This window comes from Trachymyrmex septentrionalis, unplaced genomic scaffold (assembly GCF_001594115.1).
Source record: "Trachymyrmex septentrionalis isolate Tsep2-gDNA-1 unplaced genomic scaffold, Tsep1.0 scaffold112, whole genome shotgun sequence".
NCBI lineage: Eukaryota > Metazoa > Arthropoda > Insecta > Hymenoptera > Formicidae > Trachymyrmex > Trachymyrmex septentrionalis.
The window spans coordinates 538,655-565,250 of record NW_017304248.1 but is presented as its reverse complement, the minus strand read 5'-3'; the positions used below and the strand labels follow the sequence as shown (position 1 = coordinate 565,250).

The 26,596-nt window shown below is 34.3% G+C and overlaps 5 protein-coding genes across 8 annotated transcripts; 2 read left to right on the top strand and 3 right to left on the bottom strand.

Moving 5' to 3' along the window:
• Positions 1–246: 246 nt before the first annotated feature.
• On the bottom strand, positions 247–7,752 carry LOC108752337 (lisH domain and HEAT repeat-containing protein KIAA1468 homolog). Of its 3 annotated transcripts, none has more exons than XM_018493133.1 (16): positions 7,549–7,752; positions 7,227–7,457; positions 6,683–6,841; positions 6,258–6,610; positions 6,049–6,162; positions 5,635–5,879; positions 5,090–5,400; positions 4,628–4,914; positions 4,045–4,375; positions 3,464–3,617; positions 3,088–3,211; positions 2,585–2,855; positions 2,061–2,196; positions 1,548–1,747; positions 1,123–1,384; positions 247–786 (listed from the first exon to the last, which is right to left on the bottom strand). In XM_018493133.1, exons 1-16 carry the CDS (start codon positions 7,592–7,594, stop codon positions 642–644), a joined length of 3,369 nt encoding a protein of 1,122 aa, XP_018348635.1. In that variant the 5' UTR covers positions 7,595–7,752; the 3' UTR covers positions 247–641. The 3 variants fall into 3 exon arrangements, with proteins under 3 accessions (XP_018348635.1, XP_018348627.1, XP_018348643.1); XM_018493125.1 differs by having other exon boundaries at positions 3,464–3,633; positions 4,028–4,375; positions 7,227–7,427; XM_018493141.1 differs by having other exon boundaries at positions 7,227–7,427.
• Positions 7,753–8,552: 800 nt separating this feature from the next.
• LOC108752357 (probable 26S proteasome non-ATPase regulatory subunit 3) lies at positions 8,553–10,522 on the bottom strand. Its single transcript, XM_018493154.1, has one exon. It carries the CDS (start codon positions 10,327–10,329, stop codon positions 8,818–8,820), a length of 1,512 nt encoding a protein of 503 aa, XP_018348656.1. The 5' UTR covers positions 10,330–10,522; the 3' UTR covers positions 8,553–8,817.
• A 468-nt stretch (positions 10,523–10,990) lies between these two features.
• On the top strand, positions 10,991–12,749 carry LOC108752363 (THO complex subunit 3). Its single transcript, XM_018493167.1, has 2 exons — positions 10,991–11,212; positions 11,849–12,749. Exons 1-2 carry the CDS (start codon positions 11,027–11,029, stop codon positions 12,629–12,631), a joined length of 969 nt encoding a protein of 322 aa, XP_018348669.1. The 5' UTR covers positions 10,991–11,026; the 3' UTR covers positions 12,632–12,749.
• Positions 12,750–13,013: 264 nt separating this feature from the next.
• LOC108752371 (cilia- and flagella-associated protein 97-like) lies at positions 13,014–15,231 on the top strand. The gene is made up of 2 exons (XM_018493177.1): positions 13,014–13,899; positions 14,021–15,231. The coding sequence occupies exons 1-2, from the start codon at positions 13,231–13,233 to the stop codon at positions 14,102–14,104; spliced, it is 753 nt and encodes a 250-aa protein (XP_018348679.1). The 5' UTR covers positions 13,014–13,230; the 3' UTR covers positions 14,105–15,231.
• Positions 15,232–15,715: 484 nt separating this feature from the next.
• LOC108752325 (transmembrane protein 131) lies at positions 15,716–26,596 on the bottom strand. 2 transcript variants are annotated; one of them, XM_018493103.1, is made up of 23 exons: positions 26,351–26,596; positions 24,513–24,577; positions 24,265–24,287; positions 23,617–23,700; positions 23,410–23,533; positions 23,107–23,220; positions 22,908–23,030; positions 22,611–22,774; positions 22,334–22,520; positions 22,122–22,230; positions 21,778–22,037; positions 21,244–21,660; positions 20,977–21,165; positions 20,665–20,893; positions 20,163–20,544; positions 19,866–20,078; positions 19,648–19,787; positions 18,161–19,434; positions 17,524–17,848; positions 16,872–17,302; positions 16,601–16,805; positions 16,100–16,269; positions 15,716–15,898 (listed from the first exon to the last, which is right to left on the bottom strand). In XM_018493103.1, exons 1-23 carry the CDS (start codon positions 26,436–26,438, stop codon positions 15,809–15,811), a joined length of 5,406 nt encoding a protein of 1,801 aa, XP_018348605.1. In that variant the 5' UTR covers positions 26,439–26,596; the 3' UTR covers positions 15,716–15,808. The 2 variants fall into 2 exon arrangements, with proteins under 2 accessions (XP_018348605.1, XP_018348614.1); XM_018493112.1 differs by having other exon boundaries at positions 15,809–15,898; positions 16,601–16,802; positions 26,351–26,438.

Genomic DNA, 26,596 nt, shown 5'->3' with positions numbered 1-26,596 from the left:
TACATATAAGTCTGTGATTAAAATATATTTCCGTTTTGTTATATTTTATTTATTATTATTATCTATTTTCTTGTTTCTGAGGTAGTAATGGTGATAAACAGACATAAACTTTGACTCTATTCTGTCATTTTTAACAATTATTATCGAACATTTGTTGTCAGTGAACTTTTCCTCTTTTATAAATGATATATGTTAATCATTAACAAAATAGTATAACAAATTACTTAACTTTGATAATATCCGTTGTTGAATTTATGATAAATTTGTCGCTATTTTATTATTATAAAATACGAAAGATTGCAATAAGGCCATAAGTGCAGATAGTTGCGTGAGAATCATTGGAAAGTGAACAGGAAAATGTCAGATGCTGAAAAAGCAGACACTGAATGGACATCTGAATTTTATCAAACATGGAAAACGTTCATATTCTTGCCTCCGAGTTCCTTATATCGTGTTAATATTTAAACAAAATAATTTACACGTCCACTTACAAAGCTAGCGCAATAAAAAAATAAGTTAACATTCGTTAAAACAACATTATACATTTATGTCTAATAACAACCTTATAGATTGCTCTTGTGAGCCTTTCACCGACGTGACACTCGATTCTGTCACGATTTCGCCATAAGACAAAGAGGAGTTTATTTTTTGCGGAAAATACTCGGTATGCCAGGTGATCCGGTTTTATGTTGAAAGATCTTGCTCATCCTCTGACGCATGTCCTCGACACCTTGACCGACATTCACCGTCGCCATCGACAGGGAAAGTCCGGAACTCGAGGGTGTTCTGGTGTGAGAATAACTTTTTACAAATGTTTAAACATTTTACATGTGTTATCGAAAAAAATATTGCAATCTTTTAGATAATGAGTGTAATGTTTTTAGAAAAATATTCAGCGATATTAAAAAGGTGTTCAAAGATATCAAAAATCAACCAGATTTAAAAATTATTACAAATACAGATTACAATTAGTAATAAAGTATAAAATTATATTTATTTTTAATAAAAGATTTTTCATTTGTTATTGTACGTATATAGTTATTTACAACTATTAATTCATGATTTATTACAAACATGATTAAATATATTTACACATTATTTAAAATTATTTTTATTCAATACCTGTCTATCGGCTTTGATAGTTCTTGCTTGGACTCCACTTCTCTGAGTAGAGAACGCACTGCATCTCTTTGCTGAGGTAGGCACTGATTTACCAGTGTCTCAAGATGCCTTAATCCCGGTAGTACTACTCCGGAAACGCATTGACTACTTAACGGACAGTAAACCAGCACAGAGTATGCTTCTACCAACGCGTTTATCAATTCAATCTTATGGCTCTGCTGAAGCGCGAACGATGCAATCGTCGATAAGTGCGTCGCTATTACTGTAATTAACAATATCTCAATATAATAATAATACAATTTTAATAATAAGAGCAATTTTTTATCAAAATTATGATAGAAAATTCATATCCCACTCTTTTATGTTTAAGAGTGTTTAAGAGTGTCAAATTAAATAAAATATATACATTGTACAGAATAACGTACTGTTTTCTATATAATTCTGCGGGCAAGTAGGAGCGATGACTGCAAACGTGGATACTAATGATGTTGCCAAAGTTTGGGAGAGTTCTTGAGGATCCTTCGCGATTGTCTCCAATGTTAAACGTCCTTTATCACGTGCCTCCCTCACCTTGCATTCTGTTATTATACGGCCTAGCGTGGAGATTGCAGCGCAACGCACATCACTAAAGATATTTATTCAATTATTGACACAAAATGAAAAATATTAATATTGCTCGAAAGTGACATGTATTTTGAAGTAAATAATTTGTATCAATATAAATAGTCATGTAAAAGTCAACGCGGATGCTCTCTCTAGTGCGTAAAATTACAAAATTTAACTATATTATTAGATTCACTATACGATTTATGTTGCTGGATTTATTATACGTTTAAGGATTTTGAAATGATAAAGATTTTATAAGAAACTAATAATATGTCAAAGAATGAAATGGAATTTCAGATACATGCATGCATAAATAGAGAAGGATCTCTCACACTTCAGGATCGCTGGCGAGTGTTACAATGGCTGGTACGATCTTGGTGTTTGCTAGTTGATCTGAAATATGCACTATAATGGAACCGAATAATGTTGCTGTTGCACATCTTACAGAGGACCTTTGATGCATTACACCTGTAAAGGAGAAACTTTAAATTTGTTGCTATAATTCGAAAATATTCTGCAGAACATTATAATAGAAATATATCGGTCCTAAGAAAATATAAATTTAATAAAATATTTGCTAATATACATAATATAATATAATAATATAATGTAATATAATATAATGTAATATAATGTGTAATATAATATATAATATATGTATATATAAAATAATAAAATACATATATTATAGAATTCTTTTTAATAAAACAATTATAGTTTAAACTAGAAATAAGATAAGATTTTTTAAAGTCTTATAATATTTTCATTTATTATATAAGACTCGGCACTATTTCTTTTACAAAACTATTAATGATAATAATACGAAAGAAGATATAAAATAGAAAGAGATACGAACCATCCCATAGACTAGAAAGCACGTATTCTTGTGTCTGTTCACGAGCGCATAAAATATTAGCTGCGATTTGCAACCAAGATATACTAGTGCCGCTCATAGATAAAACTACGAGGAATTGTTTGAAATAGTTTGCAAGCTCCGTGAAATCGAAAGTACTTAGAATCACTAAGTAACTTGGAATCAATGAAAGGCTCATATTCTTTTTGTCTACCGATAATGCTGTCAATTGCTTCTCAAGTTCTGATACTTCCAAGGAAAATACTGCCTGTATCTGAAATAATATTTATTCATAAAATTCTTAAGCATTGCTAATATTTTAAAATACATTGTACAAAACTAAACATTAAAAAAAATTCAAGAACGCGGAAACAACTTATCTATCTAATTTGAAGAATTTATAAGAACCAAAAAATTTAAAAATAATTCAAAATTTATCTGAGTCATCAAAGTTATTAAATATTTTAATACTATTTTAATCTATAAAATTGGTATCTTATATTTACCCTGGATTGTGTAATGTATTTTCCAAAACCTACGCACAATGAATAAATGTATGTGAGAAGGGCTTTTAGAACATTTTCTTGAGCTGCATCCACAGATTTCACCATATCCAAAACTTCAAATACTCTGCAAAAGAAAATGCAAGTGCACTTTGAAATCAATATCTTAAAAAAGAAATAAAAAAGAAATAAACTTTTGAAGATTTGTATTAGAAATATTTTATTTTGCAAAGCTGTAACATTTTGAGATGTCGAATAAATAATTGAACGATATAAACAAATCAATTTTTATACAGTAATTTGTAATTTTAGTAATATATAATTATTTAATAATATAAAAATAATATCTTATAGAAATAAAATAATAAAAAATATTCACAATTTGTTCGTAAACCATTCTAATTCCGGCCAAGATGCGTCCTCCCAGGAGTCGGAAAAGAAGGTATTGAGAAGAACACCCACGTCGACGGAATCCTCGTAGAATATTCTTGGGTCGATGATATTGGAGTGACACAACGCCAGAAATTCCTCGGCTGCACCACAAAGTTTCTAGAAAACTTTTGTGCTTTTGTTTTTGTGCGAGCTTTATACAAAAACTACCAAAATTTTTTTTTACAATATTTTTTAAATCCTTTTTATGTATATTTGTAACATAAAATTTTTCCATCAAAAAAATATTTTAATATTTAAATACTTTCAATATATTTTTTACTCGCATCCATGTAGATGTCAAATTCTTCTAAATTTTTAGTTTTTCCAAATCAATGAATTTAATTTTAATTTTTATTTCAAATTTAATGTAATTTTAATTTTGTGAATTTTTAAACTTTTAAATCTTGAAATATTTCAACATAAATATTTCATAATTTTCCCATTTTTTTACTTGACTATCATTTATTTCACCTTTCAATTACTGAAATATACGTTCCTGTTTTGTATTTACTTCTTCTAATAACTCACACAAGTCTGGTGACGTATCATCTTTGATGCAGGTTCGCACCGCATCAGTATTGGCAACGCACAAGACTGTATAAGGTAAAATGCACTGCAGAATACTGATCGATGGCGTCAATTTCTCTTCCTCGACGTAGTCTTTTTTGTTTGGCGAAGTCTGGGAATGAATCGGCTTTAACTGATTCTTAACTTTCGAAATTATGCGTGGTAGCAGATTTAGATGCAGCCTCCTCAGGGATAATGCCCACTGTGCCAAAACCGGTAATAATACCGACGATGCTGTCTCGACGACTATCGACGACGTGTCGTGGAGTGCTGTCAACACCAATTCCTCGCACTGCAATTTTTATGTAATAACGTATCAATACAAAATATAACAAGGTGTTTATTTTGAAATCTTGTAAAAAAAGTTTCCTGAAAAATAAAATTAAAGATGCTATATGGGAAGAAATGACTTGAAAATTTCCTAAAGGTTTCCCAAGTTTTTTTTTTCGGGTAATAAACACTATATATAAATAAATTTATAAAAATGATAAAAGAAACAATATGTAAAAAGATAGAAAAATATGTAAAACAATAAGATATTTACTTGGAAGTATTTATCAGGATCATCCATTAAAGCTATGAGTAGCGCGAGGCTTTTCACTACACTAGTTCGTACAACAGGATCTTTGTCCTCCAATAACATTTGTTGCAACATTGACAGCATTAGTGAATTTCTGATGGAAGCTGATGTGTGGGATGCCAACACAGAGCAACATTCGACAGCTAATAATCTTCTCTCTGGATACTTGTGCTGACTTTGTTCCCAACAAATTGTTAGAATTTCTTCCGTTTCCAGCGACTCTTCTGCGAGCTTCGCCATGACAATTAAACCTGATATAAAAATAAACTTTCAGCAATAGATTTATTCAGTAAATGAAAAATTTGTTATAAGTGTTCTTTATACATTGTAAAATTACATAAGTACTTCTTTTCTAACAAAAAAAAAAACTAATTTTATTAATAAATCTGGTAATCAAAATAATTAAATTGTACATTTTTTACTGACCGGCCAATATCATTTGTCGCTCATCCTCCTGCGGTCTTTTCTTTAAGTTGAATAGCATTTGTAATAACTTATCCCTCTCGCTAGAATTGGAATGGAGATGAATTGCACTAAGGATCAGAGGAATAATTTCTTCACGTCTATTAAGAATAATGTTGGGTACCACACGTGGCAGAGTATATGCTAAAATGTCAACTAATGTATCCCGGGTGATTCCGTGCTTTAATGATTCTCCCACCGAGGATATTAATGACCCCGAAACATTCGCCATGCAATGTGTCACTATTTCCGACTTGAATTTACTCGGCAAATTTCTGTAATGTCCACAAATGTACAATTAACATATCTTAAATACTTAAAAATCTTCATATAAAAATCTTTGTATTTTTTAAATTATTAATTTAATTATTTCATTTCTTTATAACTTAGAAGAAAGTTTATGTTATTTTTATATTATTTCTCAACTTGCTTATTAACTTTGACTAGTTAAATAAACAAATTATATTAATGTTTTTACAAATTAAATATGTATAATAGCATAAAATAACCTGGAGGATGCAGTTGATAGGACAGAGGATTTCTCTGTAATATTTACTCTAGGTAACTGTAGTCTGGTCCATTCTTTGTCTCCTGGATCTGTTTCATCTAGACTAACTACTGCAGAAACACTATCGTCTTCCTCTGGTTCCTGAGTAGTGGTTGATATATCTCTTGGTAATGGTTCAAGTAGTTCAAACTTATCAGGAGTTGTAGAGTTGGAATTAATAGTACGGATAGTTCCACAGCTACCTGACTATAAGTAAAACAGTAATTACAATAAATTCAAAGCTCAATTTTTGAAAAGAACAGAAAGGAATATTATAATCAAATAACGAGCATTCGTGATCTGTTAATGATCTGTTCCTGTATAATTTTTCAATTGTTATCAATTATAAATCAAAAAAGAGCACTAGTTAGCTTACCTTTACCGGATTTTCTATAACGATTTCCTTATTTGACGAAATAATTTCTTGGAGAGCGTTTTTTTCTTGCTCCAACACTGCAATTTGCTGCTGCAACCTTTCAATCTGTTCTATCTGCAAAAAAATAGAGCTCTTAAAAAATTCGCAAATTTAAGCAATCCAGAATTTAAACATTTTAAAACTTCTGAAACTTTATTAAAGTAACAAACCATTTCCAAAGATTCATCCTTCTGTTCCTCAACATCTTCGATAACAAAGTCCGTTTGCACAGCAACACTTATAGATGGAAGTTTGTCATATCCATTGGCTCTCATGTATTCCCGATATATCTGCAACAATTCCGTAGGTTTCGGAATATTTAGTCCCACATCTTGCCAGTCCTCGAAATCCTGCTCTTCGCATTCATCGCTGAATGTGATCGAGGTAAGCTTGTATGATCTTGCCAACAGATATTCATTGATGAGAAAATTCAGCGCCCGCTGCTCATGTGGTTTTATGGGCAGTTCGATAATTAAATTTTTTTCAGAGTTCTTGTCTGGGGTCTTCAATGTACCCTCCAATTCTGACATTTTAAATATTATTAATTAAAAACCATATTATAAGTTAAAAGATGTTTCATTCAAGTGAGACATACCTGTTACTACAGTCAAATTAGCACGCAGAGCAGAAATATTATCCTTGGCTTTGCGTAATTCAAATTCAAGAATAGCTACTCTTTCGTCGACTCCGGCTCCATCCTCTGAATATCGAGTCATATCCAACGAATCTAAGGTAGCCTGACTAGAAGATCTGGCTAATATTTCATTTATATATAATGTTTTATTTATAACGATCTGTTTATCGTTAAGCAATAACACTGTATTATTAAAGATTAAACCAGAGAACAATCAGTATTAAAATAATAGTCTGATGTTAAAAGTACATACAATGTGAAATATAATAAACAGAAGTTGAAAGTAAAAAAATAACATAAGCAAAGTTTATAGATACAATATAAGGGTAGATTTTAAAGAAAAGATTTAATAGATTTTAGAAATATAAGCATGGTGTAAAAATTCCATATTGGTTTGTAAATTAAAATTATTTTCAAACTTTTTATACACGGCAATTGCCTTATTTGCCACACCTTAGGATTCTGAAAGTAAGTCTGATCTGTGACTAAAAAACAAGATACATACGCATTGAAGTATATGGCTCTGGTTTGATATTGGAGCTCTCGAAATTGTTCGGATTTGAGAAGAATTCCTTAAGGACGGGCAGCTCCTTGCCAGCTTCGCATAATTCAGCATGCAGTTCCAAAGCCGTCAAGAAAAGCTTCTCATTGAGAAGTTTCGTTGCTATCTCCTCGTAGGATATCGATGTCTTTGGAGCCGCATATCCTGAAGTAACAGTATTCGTGAAGAGTATTCCTGCAGTTAATCACTCTGCAGTTGCAACTGTTTTTCAGTAGTTGGTTGTGTGATTCATAATCAGTATATATTATAGCAAGGAGAAGGTTACCTCTGTTATTCGCGGGTAGAGATATTTCCTCGATGATACTCGCCATGATGTTACTACACTCAGGTACTTGGAAGGATAAGAAATGACATATCCACGTGAGACAATATTGGTCTGTCTTGCGTAGTACGCCGCTTTGACATTAAATACTATACGTATGTAACGGAAAATGATTATTTATAAGTCAAATAAGTGACAACTCATCTGACAGACGGTAATATTGCGGTACATAGATTGGCAACTCATGCGCCAAGTAAACTCTACAATGCTCTACAAGTTCATAAAATTCCCTATTAAACGCCATTTAAAATTTAATGGCGAATTCGATTGGGAGCACTAGTGCATATTAAACTTATTGTATACTGATTTAATTTGAGTATAAAAATGAAGTACAAATACTTCGAATTATGAAATATATATTTCACTTAATAATACAATAAAATGCATTAGATATTTCACGATTCAATTAATTTATATTTATTTATAAACATTTATAAACATATCTTTACGTTATTTTGTGTGCGATAGCTTTAATGTGCAAAGTGCGTCTAATCGAATTCGCTATAAACAAATTGGCTGATTTTTTAATGGCTTTTTAATTACTTTTTAATCTCTTAAGATTGCGCACCAATATATTTTAACTTCAAACGAGGCTTAAAACTCTCTCCATCTCTGTCTCCTCTTAACTTTAAAAAGAGAGAGTTTTAAGTCTTAACTTAAAGTCAAAGTGATGTTGCTGCAATCAGGCCTCAAGTTAAAAAAAAATAAATTATACCTCTCATTTATCAACATAAATGATTTTTATTGATATATATAAAAATTATAGAAAGTGACTTGAGAGATGTCACAAAATTAAAAGTATATCAAACTAGTACCATCCCTTTCTTTCTTTTGTTTTTATATATATTATTTAATTATTAAGAATTTATTACAATTATTGGTCGAAGTAAGATTGTTAATAAGATATAATATAATATATAAATGAAGAATTTACTTTATTAAATTGATTGCAACGTTATCATTTCCTGTGTGTATTACATATGCTTGACATTATATCTTAAATCATATATATTATTGACATTTACAAAGCATGTACGAAAAATGCATAGAGTATAAACGTCACGGTCTTTATAATTCATTAATTCAATAAATTCAATGTTAGTTCAATTAAATATTTTTTTTAGAAAAGCACGTCTTCTAATATCTTCTCTAGAAACACCATACTTTCTCCCAATCTTCCACTTTGTCTAAGCAGACATGAATTCAAGGGATTCAAGGGAAACCATCGTCATCTTCCTCGGCCATTTCTTTGGCCAACTCAAGATCCTGTTGTTCCCGCTCTCTACGCTCTTCCGCGGACTCCAAATCTTTCCCATAAGATTTCGGTGGGTAACGCATCGCTTTCACGCTCTGATTGTGCAAGTCCAGGCAGAAGGTGATTCTTTGATGGAAGGCCAACAGTGGTTCCTTGGTACAGTAAATATCCGTGGTCTCCTTGCTGCGCATGTAGCCGTTCTCTGGATCCAAGGTGGCCTCAATAACACCGTCACGGATCGCTTTAGCCACAATAAACTCTGCATCCACGCTGGAGTCCAATCCTAGTTTGCGAGCGATGTCAGCTGGTGAGATGCGCGAATAGGAGAGCCCAATTGAACGGATCGCAGTCTTGATAACGTTGTGCCGCAGCCGCAGGATCAGCGTGAAAGTGTGATCCGCACGGAACTGTGGGCCAAAGTTTTCTAGGACCTCACCGAAACGTTGCAAATTACCCAGACGTACCGCCTGTGTTAATTGAAAGTATGGGGCAAGGGCTCTCCGTAGAGCGGCCTGCCGGAATATCTGTCTCTCTGGGATGTCGCCAAGGAGAAGTTCTACGGCGACCGCCAACTTCTGTACAGTTTGTCTAAATCCAACCGCTGTAGTCTGCGGCGCTTTGCGCATCGCCTGTACTAGATACTTGTGAGCAGCCGAGTACTCCAATCTGGCGGCCTTTATCCTACCGAGATAATAGAGAAAGCGAGCCCACTCGTTGTTGCTGGCCGATTCGGGAAAAGTCGACTTGAGCACCAGCTTGTCTGCTTGATCGTAGAGATTGTAATGTAGATAGTTGCGCAATAGGCAATTGATCAGTACCGCCTGGCCCTCGAAGTCATTCCGTAGTGTTGCAGTACGCAGACGAAGATGTAGAAAGCCACGGATCTTGTCCAGCTGATCCGTAAGCTCGTAGGCTCGTGAGTGATAGAAGTAGCATTTAGCAGCGATCAGATCTATGGTCCTACGGTTCTGCGCGGCAATCTTCTGGACCAGCTGCTCCGAGCACTGCACCGCCTCGTTGTACTTGCCGGTGTCAATTAGTCGAATCAGCACCAGCAAGTGAATGTAGCCATCGATCTCGGGCAAGAGAGATGCCGAGGAACTGCGGAACTTCTGAGTGATAGCCTGGCAGTCGTCCACGTCCATCGGCTCCTCCACCCAAGCGAGCAGGGCGTCCCGCTCAACAGCGGACTTGGTGTAGAAACCCGTGACGAGACCGCGTAGCACGACCGGATTGAGACGACGACGGGTGTTGGGTAAGGCGCGAAGGGCACGGAGAACGAAACGTGGCTCCTTGTTCTGCACCGCTTTCTCAATTTGCCGCGTGTGCTCTCGAATGTCGCACAAAGTCTGCATATCGGTGTCCCTGCGTTCACCCGCGCCGTCACCATCGCCGTTTGTGTTCTGCGTGTCCGACGGATTTACGTCCACGTCCATCGCCTCGACGTTTCTACCGGTCGGTACACCCATCGCTATCCCGTGATAACTATCTACTTGTATTAACTTGTGACCGCAGTCTAATTCACGATATCTGTCCGTCGACGAACAGTCACGGACAAGCACTCTAAACTCCTTTCTTCGGATCGGATATCTGCTCAGATTCTCATCATCCACTGATGTATCGCTGCATATTTGTGCAATTCACGTACGTTTCCAGTAAGGTTAGAAGCGCTCGCTCGCTCGCTTATTGGCTGGACTCAGGCTGTGTTCGCATTGGCGCTTACGACACTTTAAGCATCGTTTCATCCTTGTTGCTCATTAAATATGAAACAAGGACATTGATCGAGCTCGAGCCTCGATCGAGAGCCTAGTTTACATCGCACACTTGATACGAATGCTAACTAGTAACTTTCTATTAAATTATCTTAATTTCGATGATATGTATAAACATATACGTGATATGCATATTTAATTAATTATTTTCATGCATATTGTATTAATTTAGAACATTAGTCTTTAAATAAATTTCTGAAATTGAGATTATTTAATAGAAAGTTAACTAGTTAGGTTAGGTTGGTACGCGTATCGAATATCGGTGTAAAAGAGATCAAAAGGTTTGTTCTTTCTGAACTGAACTTCAGCTAAAAAGAACAGACTTAAGTCAATGGAGTTCGTGATTGATGATGTTGTGATATATGATTTGTGATCCATCGGAATTCGAATAAGTATGGCCGTTAGTACTTCGCGTGTGGAGGAGTTAATTAATTATTTTAAATCACACAACAAAATTCGAGAACAACAGAGCCATTCAGCGAAGGTGCACAGCGTAGGATGGAGTTGCGATGGCAAATACTTGGCTTCGGGCTCCTTCGACAAGTCCGTTTGCATATTCTCGCTGTGTCCGGATCGTTTGGTTAGTAAACATAACCTATAACGATTCCTTTTACGCGGCGCGATTTGCTTCCTCCTATAAAATGAAAACTTTCCGTGAAATTTTCCATACAACTTAACACAGTATTTTATTTTAACTATTTTTTTCATTAATTATTTATCCGTAAAATCGATAATTACAGTAGAGAACTGAATATTAATATATATAACATCCGATATTAGGATGATCCAACGGTATCAGATATTATAGTTGCCCTTTTTGTATGATTCCCTTTGATTTGTAAAAGAAAACTTTATTGTTTTAAGGGAGCCATATAACTATAATAAGTTTAATAATACTGCTTTTATTTTCTTTCTTTGGCATAGTTATTTTTAAAAAAATTTGAAATAGAAAAACAAGAGTCAAGTAACACATCAGAATATTTTTTGTGATTTTCTTTAAAATTGTCTCTTTAAATTTGAATACTTTTTAAAAAATTGCATTTTAAATATTAAAAATTTTCAAATTAGAAAATAATTTACTTTATCGTTTGAAATAGTCATTTAAAATTTTTAATTTTTAATGTTAATTATTTATAATAATTATATTTTTATTAACGTGATTCTAATCATGGATTTGATTATGAAGTTTTTAAAATATTTTTTTTTTTTAATTCAGAAGCAGGAAACGACTTTCAGAGGACATGGCGGTAGCGTAGACCAATTGTGCTGGCATGCTTTTTGTCCAGAATTATTATCTACTGCAAGTGGAGACAAGACAGTTCGCATCTGGGATACAAGAACACAAAAGTGTACAGCAAATATTAGCACTAGAGGAGAAAATATTAATATATCATGGTCGCCAGATGGTAACACGATTGCTGTAGGAAACAAGGAAGACTTGGTCACATTCATTGATGCCCGGGTGATGAAAATACGTGCAGAAGAACAATTTAACTTCGAGGTAAACGAGATCTCGTGGAATAAGGATTCAGATACCTTTTACCTGACAAACGGCCAAGGTTGCGTGCATATACTTAGTTATCCAGAGTTAGAGTTGTTGCATGTGATAAAAGCGCATCCAGGTACTTGTATCTGCATTGAGTTTGATCCAACCGGCCGGTATTTTGCCACTGGATCCGCGGATGCACTGGTCTCTCTGTGGGATGCCGACGAGTTGTGTTGCTTGAGAACATTCTCACGGCTAGAGTGGCCAGTTAGGACTATTTCCTTCTCATACGACGGACAACTTCTGGCAGCAGCTTCCGAGGACTTAGTCATAGACATCGGCGAAGTGCAGACTGGCGAGAAGATTGCTGATGTTCCAGTAGAAGCAGCGACATTCACTGTTGCATGGCATCCAAAACAATATCTCTTAGCTTATGCGTGTGACGATAAGGACTCTTACGATCGGAAACGCGATGCTGGTAGTTTAAAGGTATTTGGTTTTGCAAATGATTGAATTTCATTGTTTTGTGTTTTTCGTCTTGGGTTGTGTTTCTTTCGAGAAATATTTCATCTTTCATAAGTATAAAACACAATATTTTATAAGTAAACTTAAGTAATATTTCATTATCATTACCCCATAATAAAGATTACGATATGTGATATAAAAATGAACTGTATTTAAAATATTAAGAGTGATTATAAATGCAAACAAAAAAATAAAAAATTTTTATGTAAATGCGAATATAAAAGATTGATGAATATTATGATTTAATAAGATATGATAAATTTGATAAGATATATATGAAAAATAAATTTGAAAAGAAATACTTTAAATTATGGAACATATTCATTAAATTTCTGAAAATGTTAATATAAAAAAATAGGCTGCACGTTTCAGCTGAACTATCTTATCGATTATACTCGGAATCGATTTATTGATTAGACTTCTCGAGCGTATCAAGCATGAAATTTTGTTGACCGTTTGGTCGGCATAGTTACCGTTTGGTTTTATTTGAGCCGTGTGAATCACGTTTTGTTTCATCGCGTGATCATTAGTGAGAATTTCGCATTCCTTGCTGATCTCACTCTGCCCCCTTCGATAATCATCTCGCTATGGCGAAGCAGAATGAAACAAACATCTGTGAATGTCGGTACGCTTTTAAAGAAGGTCCGCAAGAAATGAAAGACAACTTCAATAACTTCCCGAATATTCACGAGATCGAAGAGGCAGAGAGCGAGACCGAAGAAATAACGGCTTTAGACCAGCTAGGTCTTTTTGCTTCGAATGAAGAAGTTGTACAGAAAACTAAGGACACGTCAGACGACGAATCCGTGTACATAGGCGAGTCTTTCTGCTCCGACGAGTCCTGCGATGAATCCGAAGTTACCAATGTCACATCAGGATCACTAAATTCTTCGTCTTTGATCCATGTTACTGATCTCCCGCTCAGTCAGAGTTCGAAGGAACAGGAAATTGAAGTTAGTGAGTTAAGCTGGAAAGACAATTGTCAGGATGAGTCTTATTTGTCCAGTGATGAACTGCCTCGTGTCACCACAGCAGATAGGTTTACCAAGTCAAGAAAGTGCAGACGTTGGAACATGAGCTTCACCGACGAGGAAATGCGTAAGATTGAGCGGGAGAACGAGCTACTGCTGAGAAAGATTATGGCACAACAGAAACCTCGGCACAAAATCCTTGGTGAGGATATCATTCAATCTAGGATTAGCAGTTCTGCGATAAATAGGAAGAAGTTGCAAAAGAAGATAGAAAATGATAACATGGTATGTAATTTCAATATCACAGATACAAAGTATAGATGGATGTGTTTCTGTATCTTTTCTTCGTTTTTGTAAGTTGAATACAATAGTTGTGCAGTGCATAACGTGAAAACTTCATTTGCAGCTACTCCTAAGAAGGATACAACAGGCGAAATCTTGCGTTTTCACAAATACGTCGAAAATGGGTTGTAGATTGACCTTTTTGTAGAATTTTTACAATATTGAAAAGATACGATTCATCTCGTTATGAAACAAAATCAACCACATCAGCGGACTAAGATAATCAACTGCTACTGTAAAGAGAAAACATTAGCGTATAAATCAAAAAATTAGGCCTTATCATTTTTTAGTATGGTTCCTAAGTGATCGCAACTCTATTAGGTCGTGCTGTCATAAGCGAGAAATGACATGTAGAAATTTCTTACATGCTATTTGTAAATAAAGAGTTTAAGTGAAATAAGATAATGAGATCGCTTTAAAACACTTATAAAAATGAGTCAAGCTATGCTTGTCTCTAATGATAGTAAATAAGTATAAAAGGCAAGAGAAGTAAAAATACGTGTAAGATTTTCATTTTATGTACCTTTTACGACTATTTACTGATTCGAGGGAGAGAGAGGGGGAGAATAGGATAGCTTCGGTTCATTTTTACAAGTGTTTTAGCACTTCCATATGTTTCATTTTCTTTCTTTACAAATGTTATGTAAGAAATTTCAACGTCTCGTTTCTTATGACTTCACAATTCAATATAATCACGGCGACTAGTTGAAAGCTTTAAATGTAATATTTATGTAAATGTCAATTTTGAAACAACTTACGATGGATTTCGACTTTATAAAGAAAAATCCTCTGTAAAGTTCGTACTTTCTCGAATACAAAACATTATGCTTTTTTGTGACTTCTTTATTAAAACACAACGATTACCAGTCTTGAAGAATAGGTACACATTTCTTTAACTTCACATTTTGTGTATACGGCGCAATCTTGTAAACTCGTCTCTTGAAAATTTGCTTGAAGCTATCTCTACAAGACTATAAAAAATCACAGTTCTCACTCATCTCAAATAACTTAATTATCACTCATGGTTAATATAAAAAATCGGGAACTCTCGAATATTGTGACGATTCTCTTTTTCTTTCTTTTTTCCCTTGCACTATATCATAGACATAGTATCCATTACATTTATATACGAGCAATATCGTAAGAGAAGAGAAAGGGTGTATTGTGTGTGTCAAGGAGCAAATTATAAATTTCTGTAGAAGTAATGTATAATATAGTTTCCTTTAAATCAATGTGTGCTGCGATTATAATATGAAACTGTATTTCTTTTTTTAACTTTTTCTTATCGATCTTGTAATTCCATATCCGTATGTAAATTTCGTATCTATTTCCATTTCAATGTAATTGATCGATTATGTGTTCACTCTTTTTATAACAACAAAACAACAAAACAAGATATTCGCTAATCCTGCACGAAGTATCTTATTAGTAAATAATTTAAAGTATCTCATCAGTTGCTTTAAATAACGAAATAAAAAATAAGTATTAATAATATCTAGATTTTGGTTTAAGAGACTGCAAATAATTTGTTTGAGAGACTATTCACCTGTGTTACTATTGTACAACATAATAGTAACAATTATATCACAAAGTACGCTCAGCGCAGTAGCAACAAAACATAACAATTTCCGATTCAAATATGTTATCGCGGTGGCGGCAATTATTTCACAGCCATTAAAACCGTCGTTATTATCTTTCATCAAAAAATTATGAAGCAAATATAAGATATATGTGTGTGTGTGTGTGTGTGTGTGTGTGTGTGTGTGTGTGTGTGTGTGTGTGTGTGTGTGTGTGCGCGCGCATGTGTGTGTATATATATCTCACAAGATAAAACCTTCAAAATTTCAAGTCATTAATTTTCGCGCCTCGTTTTCCATGATTCCGTCGATGATGGAGTCCATATTGTGTTGAGCGAACGAAACGGATCAAATCCCGACCTTTCCTGGAATGATAATTGAAAATAATTATAGTTGCGTGAAAATTAAGGTTTTTTTTTACTGAACCCGCATACGTTTCCATAACAGTAATCGTGAGACGTACCGTAAGTCAGCCAAAAGTCAGTTGAAAAATTTTGAAAATTTTTGACTGGATTGACTAATTCTTACGTACGGCGCGCGGCTCCTTATACTCATTAACCACATACTTGTGTGTCCGCCTCAGATTGTAATGTTTGCGACATCATGGGAGGCGCAGCCGCACCCCAGGGTGCTGCAGCCCATACACCTCCTGTATTAATTCCCCATACGCCACGTTCCTCTCCGACTGCTGCCCTAGTGTGTAATGGTTCCCAATTCGTATCGACTGTCCAATTATCTGTAAGTATATAAATTAAGTATATAGATAGCGTTCGTGAATTACAATCTAAATTCTTATGAAGATAAATACATTCAAAAATAAAAACATTAAGCTAAAGAATTATAGAAAGAAGTATTATGTAAGTTTAATATAAAGGAAAGCTTACTATAGAAATTAATTTAGAATTTCAAGATTTAATATTCATTATTAAATAATGTAATTTTTAAATCTAGTATAGCATTACAAAAAAAGATAACAAATTATTTATTTTATAAAAAACGATAACGCGTTACTTTTATAAAGTGTCGTTTCTAATTCTGCTTAAATTTTTTCTAAATAGATAATATACCTTTCAAATCAGACAAAACAGGCTTCTCTGGAGTTTTCGGTGACTCTAATTGAAATCCGTTTGTACTCTCAGATAATAAATTTATCATAGGACTAGTATCTTCCCACAGTTGGCACCGTGTGTCTTCTTCGGGGGTCTCCAATTCTACTAACGGTTCATCTGTTTCTGGGAGATCGTCGTACGGCACCAGCTCACATTCAAACTGCCGATAATTTGACAATTGAGAGTTCCGTCATGATATTCAATAAAGTTAATTCAAACTGCGACTTACTGGATGTTCTGTAAAAGTATTGATGAAATAACTATTCGAATGTTGCGATTTGGATTGCAAAATTGAAGAATCGGGCTCGAGTGATTTATTATTCACGGTTGTACTACAGAGAAGGACTGGATTTGACATCAAACTATATTCCTTTAGTGTTTGCGATGACTCTTGCGCCAATTGAGATTTAGCACACTGAACATCTTTAACATCAGTATTAAATATCGTGGACAGATTTGACGTGTTCGTTTGACTTTTGTAATTCATATGATTTAAATTGGAAAACGACGAGACAATCTCTTGACTTCGCGCCACTACGTCGCTGAACTTGGCCCTGTTTTCACCCCAACAAGAGGGCGGAGGTGGTAAGGGGGTGGGCATTGTTCCTATGATACGTGTTACATCCTCTTTTTGACTTACATTTCCATTTATAGGAGGAGCTGCAATGAATGAAAATGAATGTTTTTATCTATACAGAACGCGTATTATGGAACTAATCGAAATTATTCCATTTGCCTAGGAAACGCAACAATAATATAGAAAATAATTGAATAATTCCGATCGAAATCCATTCTAAATAGTTTCACAGAATAGTATAGTAGATATACCTCTATTATTTTAGATAGTATTTTTGTTCTATTATGATAGATGATATACATACATTTAATGTGTATTTTGTCAGCTACACGTCGTTTCTGCACAGTCTTCTCCTTTCGTGGTGGATTCTTATTTTGACGTGATAACTTAAAGGATGATTCGACAGTACGTGAAGTATGAATATGTTTTGTATTGGATCTAGTAGTGTTCGTCTTCCATCTATTTGGATTATTCTGCTTCTCCTTATCGTACTCATCATCATCACAGTCGCCTTCATAATTATCCTTATAATCTATGCATGGCACAGGAGGAATAGATTGAGGTTTACTTTTTTTAGATACCGGTTTTCTTTGCAGCTTCTCTTGTTTCCCGCACGGTTGATCAAAACTCTGAGAATAAATTATGGAAGAAAAATCTTTTTATAAATGTCTGAAGAGAACTTATATCTGTTCATAATCTAGTAACGATCAGTAAATAATTTCGCGACAACAGTTTCATTGTAAATAAAGTGACTTTAGCAATAATTTGTTTGTAAACTTTTCAATATTTAGTTTCCAGATATTAGATTTTTATAATTATACCAGTATCGACGTAAGATTTTTTAAAATAAAAAGTCATGATACCGTTATTTAATTGATTCATGACATCTTAAGACGGTCTTAAATATAAGATCTAACTATAAATACTAGCCTAGAACTTACTTTACACGATGTCGTTTCATCGTGAGTCGAACTCTCCGTGGTCGTGGACGAGGTTTCTTCTTCCGAAAGATGATTTGTCTTTGGAGTGCTCGCTGGTTCGAGCTTTTTTAACGAAACGTGATTATTGTAATTATTACTGTTGCTTCCATTGCTATTTGTCTGTTTATTGCGCTTATTGTCAGACTTGTTAGCCCGATTGTTATTCATTATTACCGCGTCCATTTGAATCTCATTAAATTTTGGCTCGTCCTTAATACTCAATTGCGTCGATTGCGTTTTTCCTTTTCTATTTGACGTCGGACTCGATTTTGTACCTGTATTGACAATATACTTTTTCTCTTGAATCAATTGAGTGTCCGTGAGTACATCATTTGTTATGCAATTGTCCGACTGAGCCTCTTGAACGTTATTTTGTTTTTTATTATTTTTTTTCTTTGACACAAACATATTTGTCGTATTCGCGGCGTTATCTACGTTAGACAATTCTTCGAATCGCTTAAAGGATAACAGATCCTTGGATTCCGTGTCCAATTTGAATTTACGTTCTTCTTCGGCGGACCAATCTGGGATCTTTAATCCTTTCTGCACATCTTTATCCTTGTATTTTTTCACGTTCATTAACGACCAATCTGGGAATATCTCATCTTTTTTCGTCTTGTTTTTCTCGTCGCTTGTCACAATTTTATCGTTTTTGTTAGTGACACAACCGTTGCCACCACTACTTCCTTGCGTATTGCTCGAGATATGTGACAGCAGCCTTAGATCCAGAGGCGGTTGTACAGAATTCTCCTTCGAGTAATTGGCCAGGCCCTCGCGCAGTATTCGGTCCGCTTCAAAGAACGAAACCAAGGCGACGCATAACATCAGTACCGACGAAAGGATAAGAGCCGCTTTCTGTATTGCGCCTTCCCACGGCGGTCTAGCGAGCACAGACGCGCACAAATTTAACGCGTGTGCCGGTAAAGTCGCCAACAGATTAAGTATCACCACGCCGTTCTCAATGTTCTCGCCGGCATCCGGTCCCATACTCGTCATTATCAACAGCTTTCGTTCCACGCGCGATAATGTGAAGTCCGGGGTGAACGCTATCTCGATTCTTTTAGTGGCATTCGGATTCAACTTGAAAGATGTACAATTGAGTACCTTGAAGCCGTAGCCCTCGCAATGCCAATCATTGATGTAGAAACCATATATTTCGATCGGCAATTCTCCCGCATTTCTAGCCGTAAAAGATCGCTTTATGGTGAGAGTTGTCACAAGTTTATTCCGATTTCCTGGGAAAGGGAAGCGTTATAAAGAAAATCTCTTCCTTTCAATTATGATAATTAAGATGAAATAAAAAATCATCAAGAAATATGCGCGGTGCAACAAAAGTTGATTTTAGAACATGCTTTATGGGTGTAGTAACAGGACAAATAAATTGAGCACACGAAAAGATGCAAACTTTTTCTCGAGATTATGAGGCGAAAATGAGGAAACGTACATACGTTCACAATCTTTAAGATGTTTATCCGTCAGTTCGAACAACAGAGGCGTAGTTGATCCTGGCTTGCGATGGCCGAATCTAAATTGTGCGCTCGCGCCTCGACCGCTCATACGTAAGACTTCTAAAATAGTCATATTATTTCTGGAAAGCCAATAAAACATGCGTCAATACATGGAGTATCAGCATTATATCTTCTTTCTTTTTCTCTCATTAACTTGCCTAATATATAAAAAACCAGACGATGTCAAAGTGGAAAAAGGTGTATATGCCACACGAATTGTCCTTGTTTCCGAAGGATTTAAATATAAAGGAAGTGATTGAAGCGCTATGGTTACGCCCCATTGTTTCTCAAATAGTTCTCGCTCATCCGTATTTTCTTCTAATTTGAACTCCTCCGGAATAGACGAGCATTCTACACACACGGGTTTAAATCTGTGCGAACATTAAATGTTTGATCGTTAATTTCTCACCTAAATAAAAATGATTTGTGAAACGATTATCGAATCAATCACACACTTCATTGGCAAAGAGTGATAAAGACGCGCTCCTTGAGGATAGCTCCAATCCATCACCAGTTGGACTATCAACGGACTCGCACTCGGATTGTGCAACTTGATCGCTCTGTACGATGTGTTTCCGACTTGTGTCAACGGGAACATCAGGACACTCTTGTTTTTTATGCTACTGGAGCCTGCTAACAGGCTTGGCCAGTATGGTTTGATGTTCACATAAAATCTATGACTGCGCACTTCGGTCGTGTCCAAGCGCATCGTGATATTTTCCCAAGAACCATCCGTAGTGGAGTTGATAAAACGTTCATATCGCGTGTTTAAAAAGTTCAAGTCAGAGTCACGAGTGTGCGAGGGAAGGCTCATCGTGTTCAACCATTGATTACCCGCTGCAAAATAAAATGTAGCTATACCACTAAATTAATATAATAATTACAATGTAATCATAAGAACGCTAAGCATTCCAAGCTTATAAATAATAAAATACGGATGATAGATGTATCGCTTACTGTTGGTATCTAACGATAAACCTAGATAACACCGCTGCTTGCAAGTCACCGAAGGATCGATTTGTATTGAGCCAACATTATTTTCGCCTTTGGATATGACGGGCATTGTAGCCTCTTCCAATGGAATGTACTTTATTCTGTTGTCTCTGTTTATAGGCGCGATATGCGTCACTTCCATCGGTCTTGAAAATGTAGAATGCACCTTCATTTGCTGCACACAGATTGATCCCTATATGGCATTGACAGATTATGTAAAGTTATTCAAATGTCTTGTTAGGGATATTGATTATGAAAAGTAGAATTACAACTCACTGGGAAGCAATCAGTAAAAATAAGCTTTTTTAAGGAAATTTTGCCATGTGCAACCCGCATATATACCGGCAAGGTAAATCGCTCGTAGCTCGTTCGCACGAAAACATCGCCAACAATTGTGTCTTCCTCAACCATGGGAGTCTTCACTTTAATTTTAAAGATTGCCAAAAACTCTGGTTTTATATATTGCTGAAGCAAGAATTATTATATATTTATAGAAAATCATGTTAGGTAACGAACAAAATGTATTTATTATGTACAACTTACATTTCCAGAATGACTGCATACAGTTATATTTCGAAATTCTTTATCCAACAAATCCGCAGGACCGTTTTGACATCCCATTAACTCTAAGACTGCACCAGGCATATTTACACCCCAACTGTGTAGCTCCACATTGACGGGATTCTGATTCTCTAGTGCAAAAATTGCCTCGTTCTCGGTACCGCTTCCTACAGTACCGAAATTCATTGTTTCCATATCGTCTTCCTTTTCGCCTGGTATGATTTTTTTCAGTTTGCCGTCATAACTCAACACTGGAACTTCGGTCACCGATACATTTGAATGTATCAATATCGACGACTCCATTTTCACATTATTACCCTTTCTTTCTTTGGCAAGTTGTAAAGAAAATATATTGATCTTTTGTTCAGGTTTTATTACTTTAGGAGTAAAATCTTTTATCTGAAAGTTACAAATTTTTGTATCTTAAAAGATAACTGAGGAATAGAGTTGAGAAATGAAAGAAAAAAAAGATCACGTTGGTTGACCGCAAAAAAAAATAAAAATAACAATTCTTACCGTAAAAAGTGATTTCGCGTTCGAACACATCGTGACGTTAGTAATAGCTAACGGTAATTTAAATCTATTCACCACACTAAAGTTCCGAGCTTGATTGGATTGTGGGGAACAATAATGAGTAATCGATGTGTTTACTTCTAATCCGCCTTGCAGCACTTGGGCTATCCAGGGAATTGCTAATTTCTGACTAGAACCACCTGGGCCTATTGCTTTTATTATTAATTTGCCTTTAAAGTGTTGCAAGTCCATACCAGTTTTCCCTAAGAAAATTAATATTGAGTTATTCTAAATATTAACAACGGTTACAAGATATATTTTTTATAGCGGGGAATGTTATATCTTACAATCGTAAATCAACATTCCAATGGCAATTGGTACATTTGTCTCTCCTGGAATTATTGCTGGCTCAAAATGCAGTTTTAATGCTTTTGATACAGGTGTATTTATAATATTCTACGAGAAACATTTTGTTTGCTTAGTAATATTATTGTACGGAATTACTATTAATTTTCCTTTATAAATTGATTCTATACTCGAAAAAATCTGAATCACTTACCACAATTTTAATTGCTTTCTTTGCGGAATTTTTTAAAGCAATTGGGGTGCGAATAGGTGGTTGTAATGATCCACCCATACCTAAATTAATTATTCCAGAACTTCCACCCCAATGAAGACCAGCTCCACTTTTGACTTCTACTTCAACTGCTACCACAAGAATTTCAGCAGTATTATTTACTTTAAATCTGCAACATATATATATTGCCAACACACTCAATTGTATATATTAAAATAAGCTTTATAAATACAGTTTATTCTATATTCTAAGTGTTTACCTAACATATGCTGTATAATTCTTTTCTGCATAAGCATTAAAAGATAATCTGATGATAGGCTTCGTTTGATAAGGTAAAATTTCCCATAATTCACGAGTGCCTTCCGGCTCGCCTGATGGCAATTCCAATTGAAATTCTCCGCCACTACTATATACTTCCATTACCTTCGTTTTTGCAACGGATAAAGGAAATATTATAGATTATATAACGTGACTGATACATAATCCATTTTATATACATATAAATATAATAATAATTCTTATAGATAGTATTTTTGTGCATCTTATATTCACATACTTGTAAAGCTTCTGGATGCGGATTGTGCATATATATAAGTGGTGTAAAAGATGCATTTAATGGTAACTTGATATCAACTACAGGTCTGAGTCTATAAGGACTACTAACACTTATCCCTTTGACCTGCGAATTAAGAAAAACTTTATTGCAAGTATATATATCTAGTATTAATACTATAACTGATCTAAACTTTTATTACCTGATATTTTAGTGTTCCATGTGAAGTATGTATAAAAAGGTGTGTATCAATGTCACCTTCATCTCGACCAAGGAATATTACATTAAATGTTGTATTCCCGAGCGGAGGAATTACCTGATACAAAAAAGATATTAATTCTATAATTAAATATATACGATTTCTTTTAAATTATATATAATGTGAATTGGATATTTAAAAATTATAAATTAGCGCATGAATATTATAAAGCATTACGAGTATTAGATACATCTGTGCTTCAATTTATCTATTTCTTGCTTTGAGATTATCATTCGATCAACTTACTTTGTTTTGAAAAAACGACGAATGGAAATGACGTGTATTTCCCGATATCGATGAAAGATGTACAGTTCTATTGTGATCTTTATTAAACATGATCACAGTTTCTTGGTGAGGAATACCAAGTTGTCTAAAAAGTTACATTATTATAATTTAATTTTTTCATGATCATCGAATTGCACGAAATATTATTTAAAGGTATTTAAACAATACCTTTCTTTGAAGTCCAAGATATTTGGCTCAAAAGAAATGTGAGAGAATGAATCTTCCATTTTGTCTTCGTCCGATGCAGCATTCCTTAAAAACATGACAATGCTATTTAACAATTAATCGGTACATTTTGAATGCAGTATTTCTTAATAGTGAAAATTGGAAAGGTATAAGAAAAATTAGTTTCAAATAAATTGATATAATTAAAATGTCTAATTTTTTAAACATATATTTGTTTACTTTTTAAAATATATGTTTAGCTGTGTAATACCTTAAAAAAGTTTATTTAAATCAAATATATTCTAATTAATTTTTTTAGAATATGGGACATAAAAAAAGTTCGAATTATCTAATTTTTGGTTTGCTAATGGTTTTGCAAATCACTTATGCTTAGTAAATGTTGTTATTCATAAATCAAGTGTGACAATAAAACTTCAATGATAAGTTAATTTTAATAGTCGCAAATAAAATGTAGTAATAGATATAGACTAAATATATGCCAGCAAAATATCTTCTTATGTAATACAAAAAAGCTTACAAGGTTGTTCATAATAGGATAATCCTGTATAGTCCCAAGATGAATATCAGAAAGACAAATTTTATAATACCTTTCCTACCTCCACTCACAATTATTTTGAGTTTTATGCTTACCCATGTACCGTATTAGCAAAATCCTACAAATAAAAATAAAAATTTCAATATAATATCTTCACTTTTTGTAAACGTCTTATTTTAAGAAAGAATGATTATTCAAAAATTAGATTTGCATTTTATTCTTACTTCTCCACAAATAAATTAATACAAAATTTTTTATGATTATAATACTTGTGTTAAGTATTCTCATAAATATTTTAACGTTAATATAATTATGTAATATATCGCGTAGCAAAATGACTAACCTTATGTATAGATATTGGCATATTATCCAAAAGATATTGAACATCGTTGTCATCTTGAACAAAGGCTACAAAGTATAAAAATTTATACAATTCAAATGTGTCGCTGGCTTATTTCAAAAGCGATACAACTTAAAAAATTAAATTTCTTTAACAAAAGGAAAAAATCTATTTTTCAACAAAAAACTTATTTTTTAATAAAATATTATCGACTAATTAAATATCAGTCAAAAGAGTATATTCTTAACATGATCAAATCATTTTTTATTTCACAATCCTTATATTTAAAAAATTATTTATCTTTGGGTTGTAATAATTTTGATTATAAAATTTTATAAAGTTATGTCATTTTTAATAATTGATAGGGTAATATTTACTTAACTTATTCATAGGTAATAACACTAATAAATCGAAAATCATGTTTTTTTAATTATGAAAGAAGAAAATTTATTTTTTTCTAGCTTTATATATCAATCAAAGGAATTTGATTTACAAAATATATTTTAATATACTTATTCATCTATTCACGTACCCCTACTTATTTCTAAATCTTCCATATTCTTAAACTATACCTTGCCTATTTCATTTACTAATATCATCAGGCGTTTCTTTAGTTATGTCATTTTTTAAATAAGGAAGCGATTACACAACTTTGAGGGCTGCAATCCAATTCACACTCATAACACTTATAAAATCATTTATTCTTGTTTAACATTAGATAAATAAGGAAATGATTCTTCAGTGTCCTAGGATGAACTAGACCACAGTCAAGAAGTATGATTAATGGCTATCTAATAATACACATTCTACTATAAGCAATTTATAATAAATCAGAAATCAGAAGCTAAAAATTGACCAAACATAGTCAATTATTCTTCTTGCATTTACTGTGAGTGGTCAATTTTTAGCTTCTGATTTATTAGTGGCTTACTGTAGAATATACCTAAACTGTTACGTAAGTTTTAAATCTTAAATCTTAAGAAATTAATTACAATCGAATGTGAGAAGAATAATTGATTACAGAGACTACATATGAAATAATTACAAATATTCCTATCAATATAATCCAGTTAAAATTAAGCTTTCTGATTCCACGAAAGTTGCAAGTACATCAACAAACCTATAAGAAATACGGACAAATTGCAATTGTAATTTACACTTAATGCAGACAGATATTCGTTTTCGTTTAAAATTAATTTGACATCGCAGCAAACGTTATCCAATTTTCATAATAGAAGCAAGAATTTGTGATGTCGGATACAGTGAGGTATAAACAAATACCCAGTATAAAAAAAGGAACATTTTGAAAAATTTCAGCAACGTTACAGCATTGCTGCAATGTTGCAGGAATGTTTCAAAAGGTTTCTTGCTGGGTAGGTGACAAGTAGGGCTTGAGGTTATACCGTTCCTTCATCGTTATGATAATTACTCCAGGAAATTTGGAGAGTGAAAGGTGGGGAACCGTCGAGACAGATATACAGATTGGAGAAAGAAAAAGAGAGATGCGCATCGTCGAAATGTGGATCGCGTGACGCGTGAAGCTCGCGGCGCGACGTGACCTTCATCGTCGCGATAGGTACATCGCCGATGGATATCGCGCGGAGTCATGAAAGCTTAAAACGCGGGATCGCGAGAGTGGGCCTTATCGCGCCTTGCGATGGATCTCGCGTGAGCACGCGGGATTGTTATTGTTAAAATGCGTATCGCTCTGGCTGCATCGAAATGCATCGAAGTAGTCATGTGGCGAAGAGACGGAGAGAAAAGGAGAAAGAGGACGAGGAAGGGACAGAGGAGGAGGAGGAGGAGGGAGAGAGAAAGAGAGGAGAGAAAGAGACACTCACCATTGTTGTGCAGCGACGGCCGGATTTGCGACGTCGCGTCCAATAGCGTCAACAAGAACAGACAATAGAACACCTTTAACTCGAGCATAATAACACCGCGGCTAATGCTGTCACACTGCTGTCGCGTCCGTTGATGTTGCCGTTGCTCGCTATTTTGTCTTTAGCGGACATGAGAATCCGCTTTCGGCCATACTCCAGTACTATCGAAGCGCGCGATATCGATTTCGCTGGCGCGTCGCGCCGCTG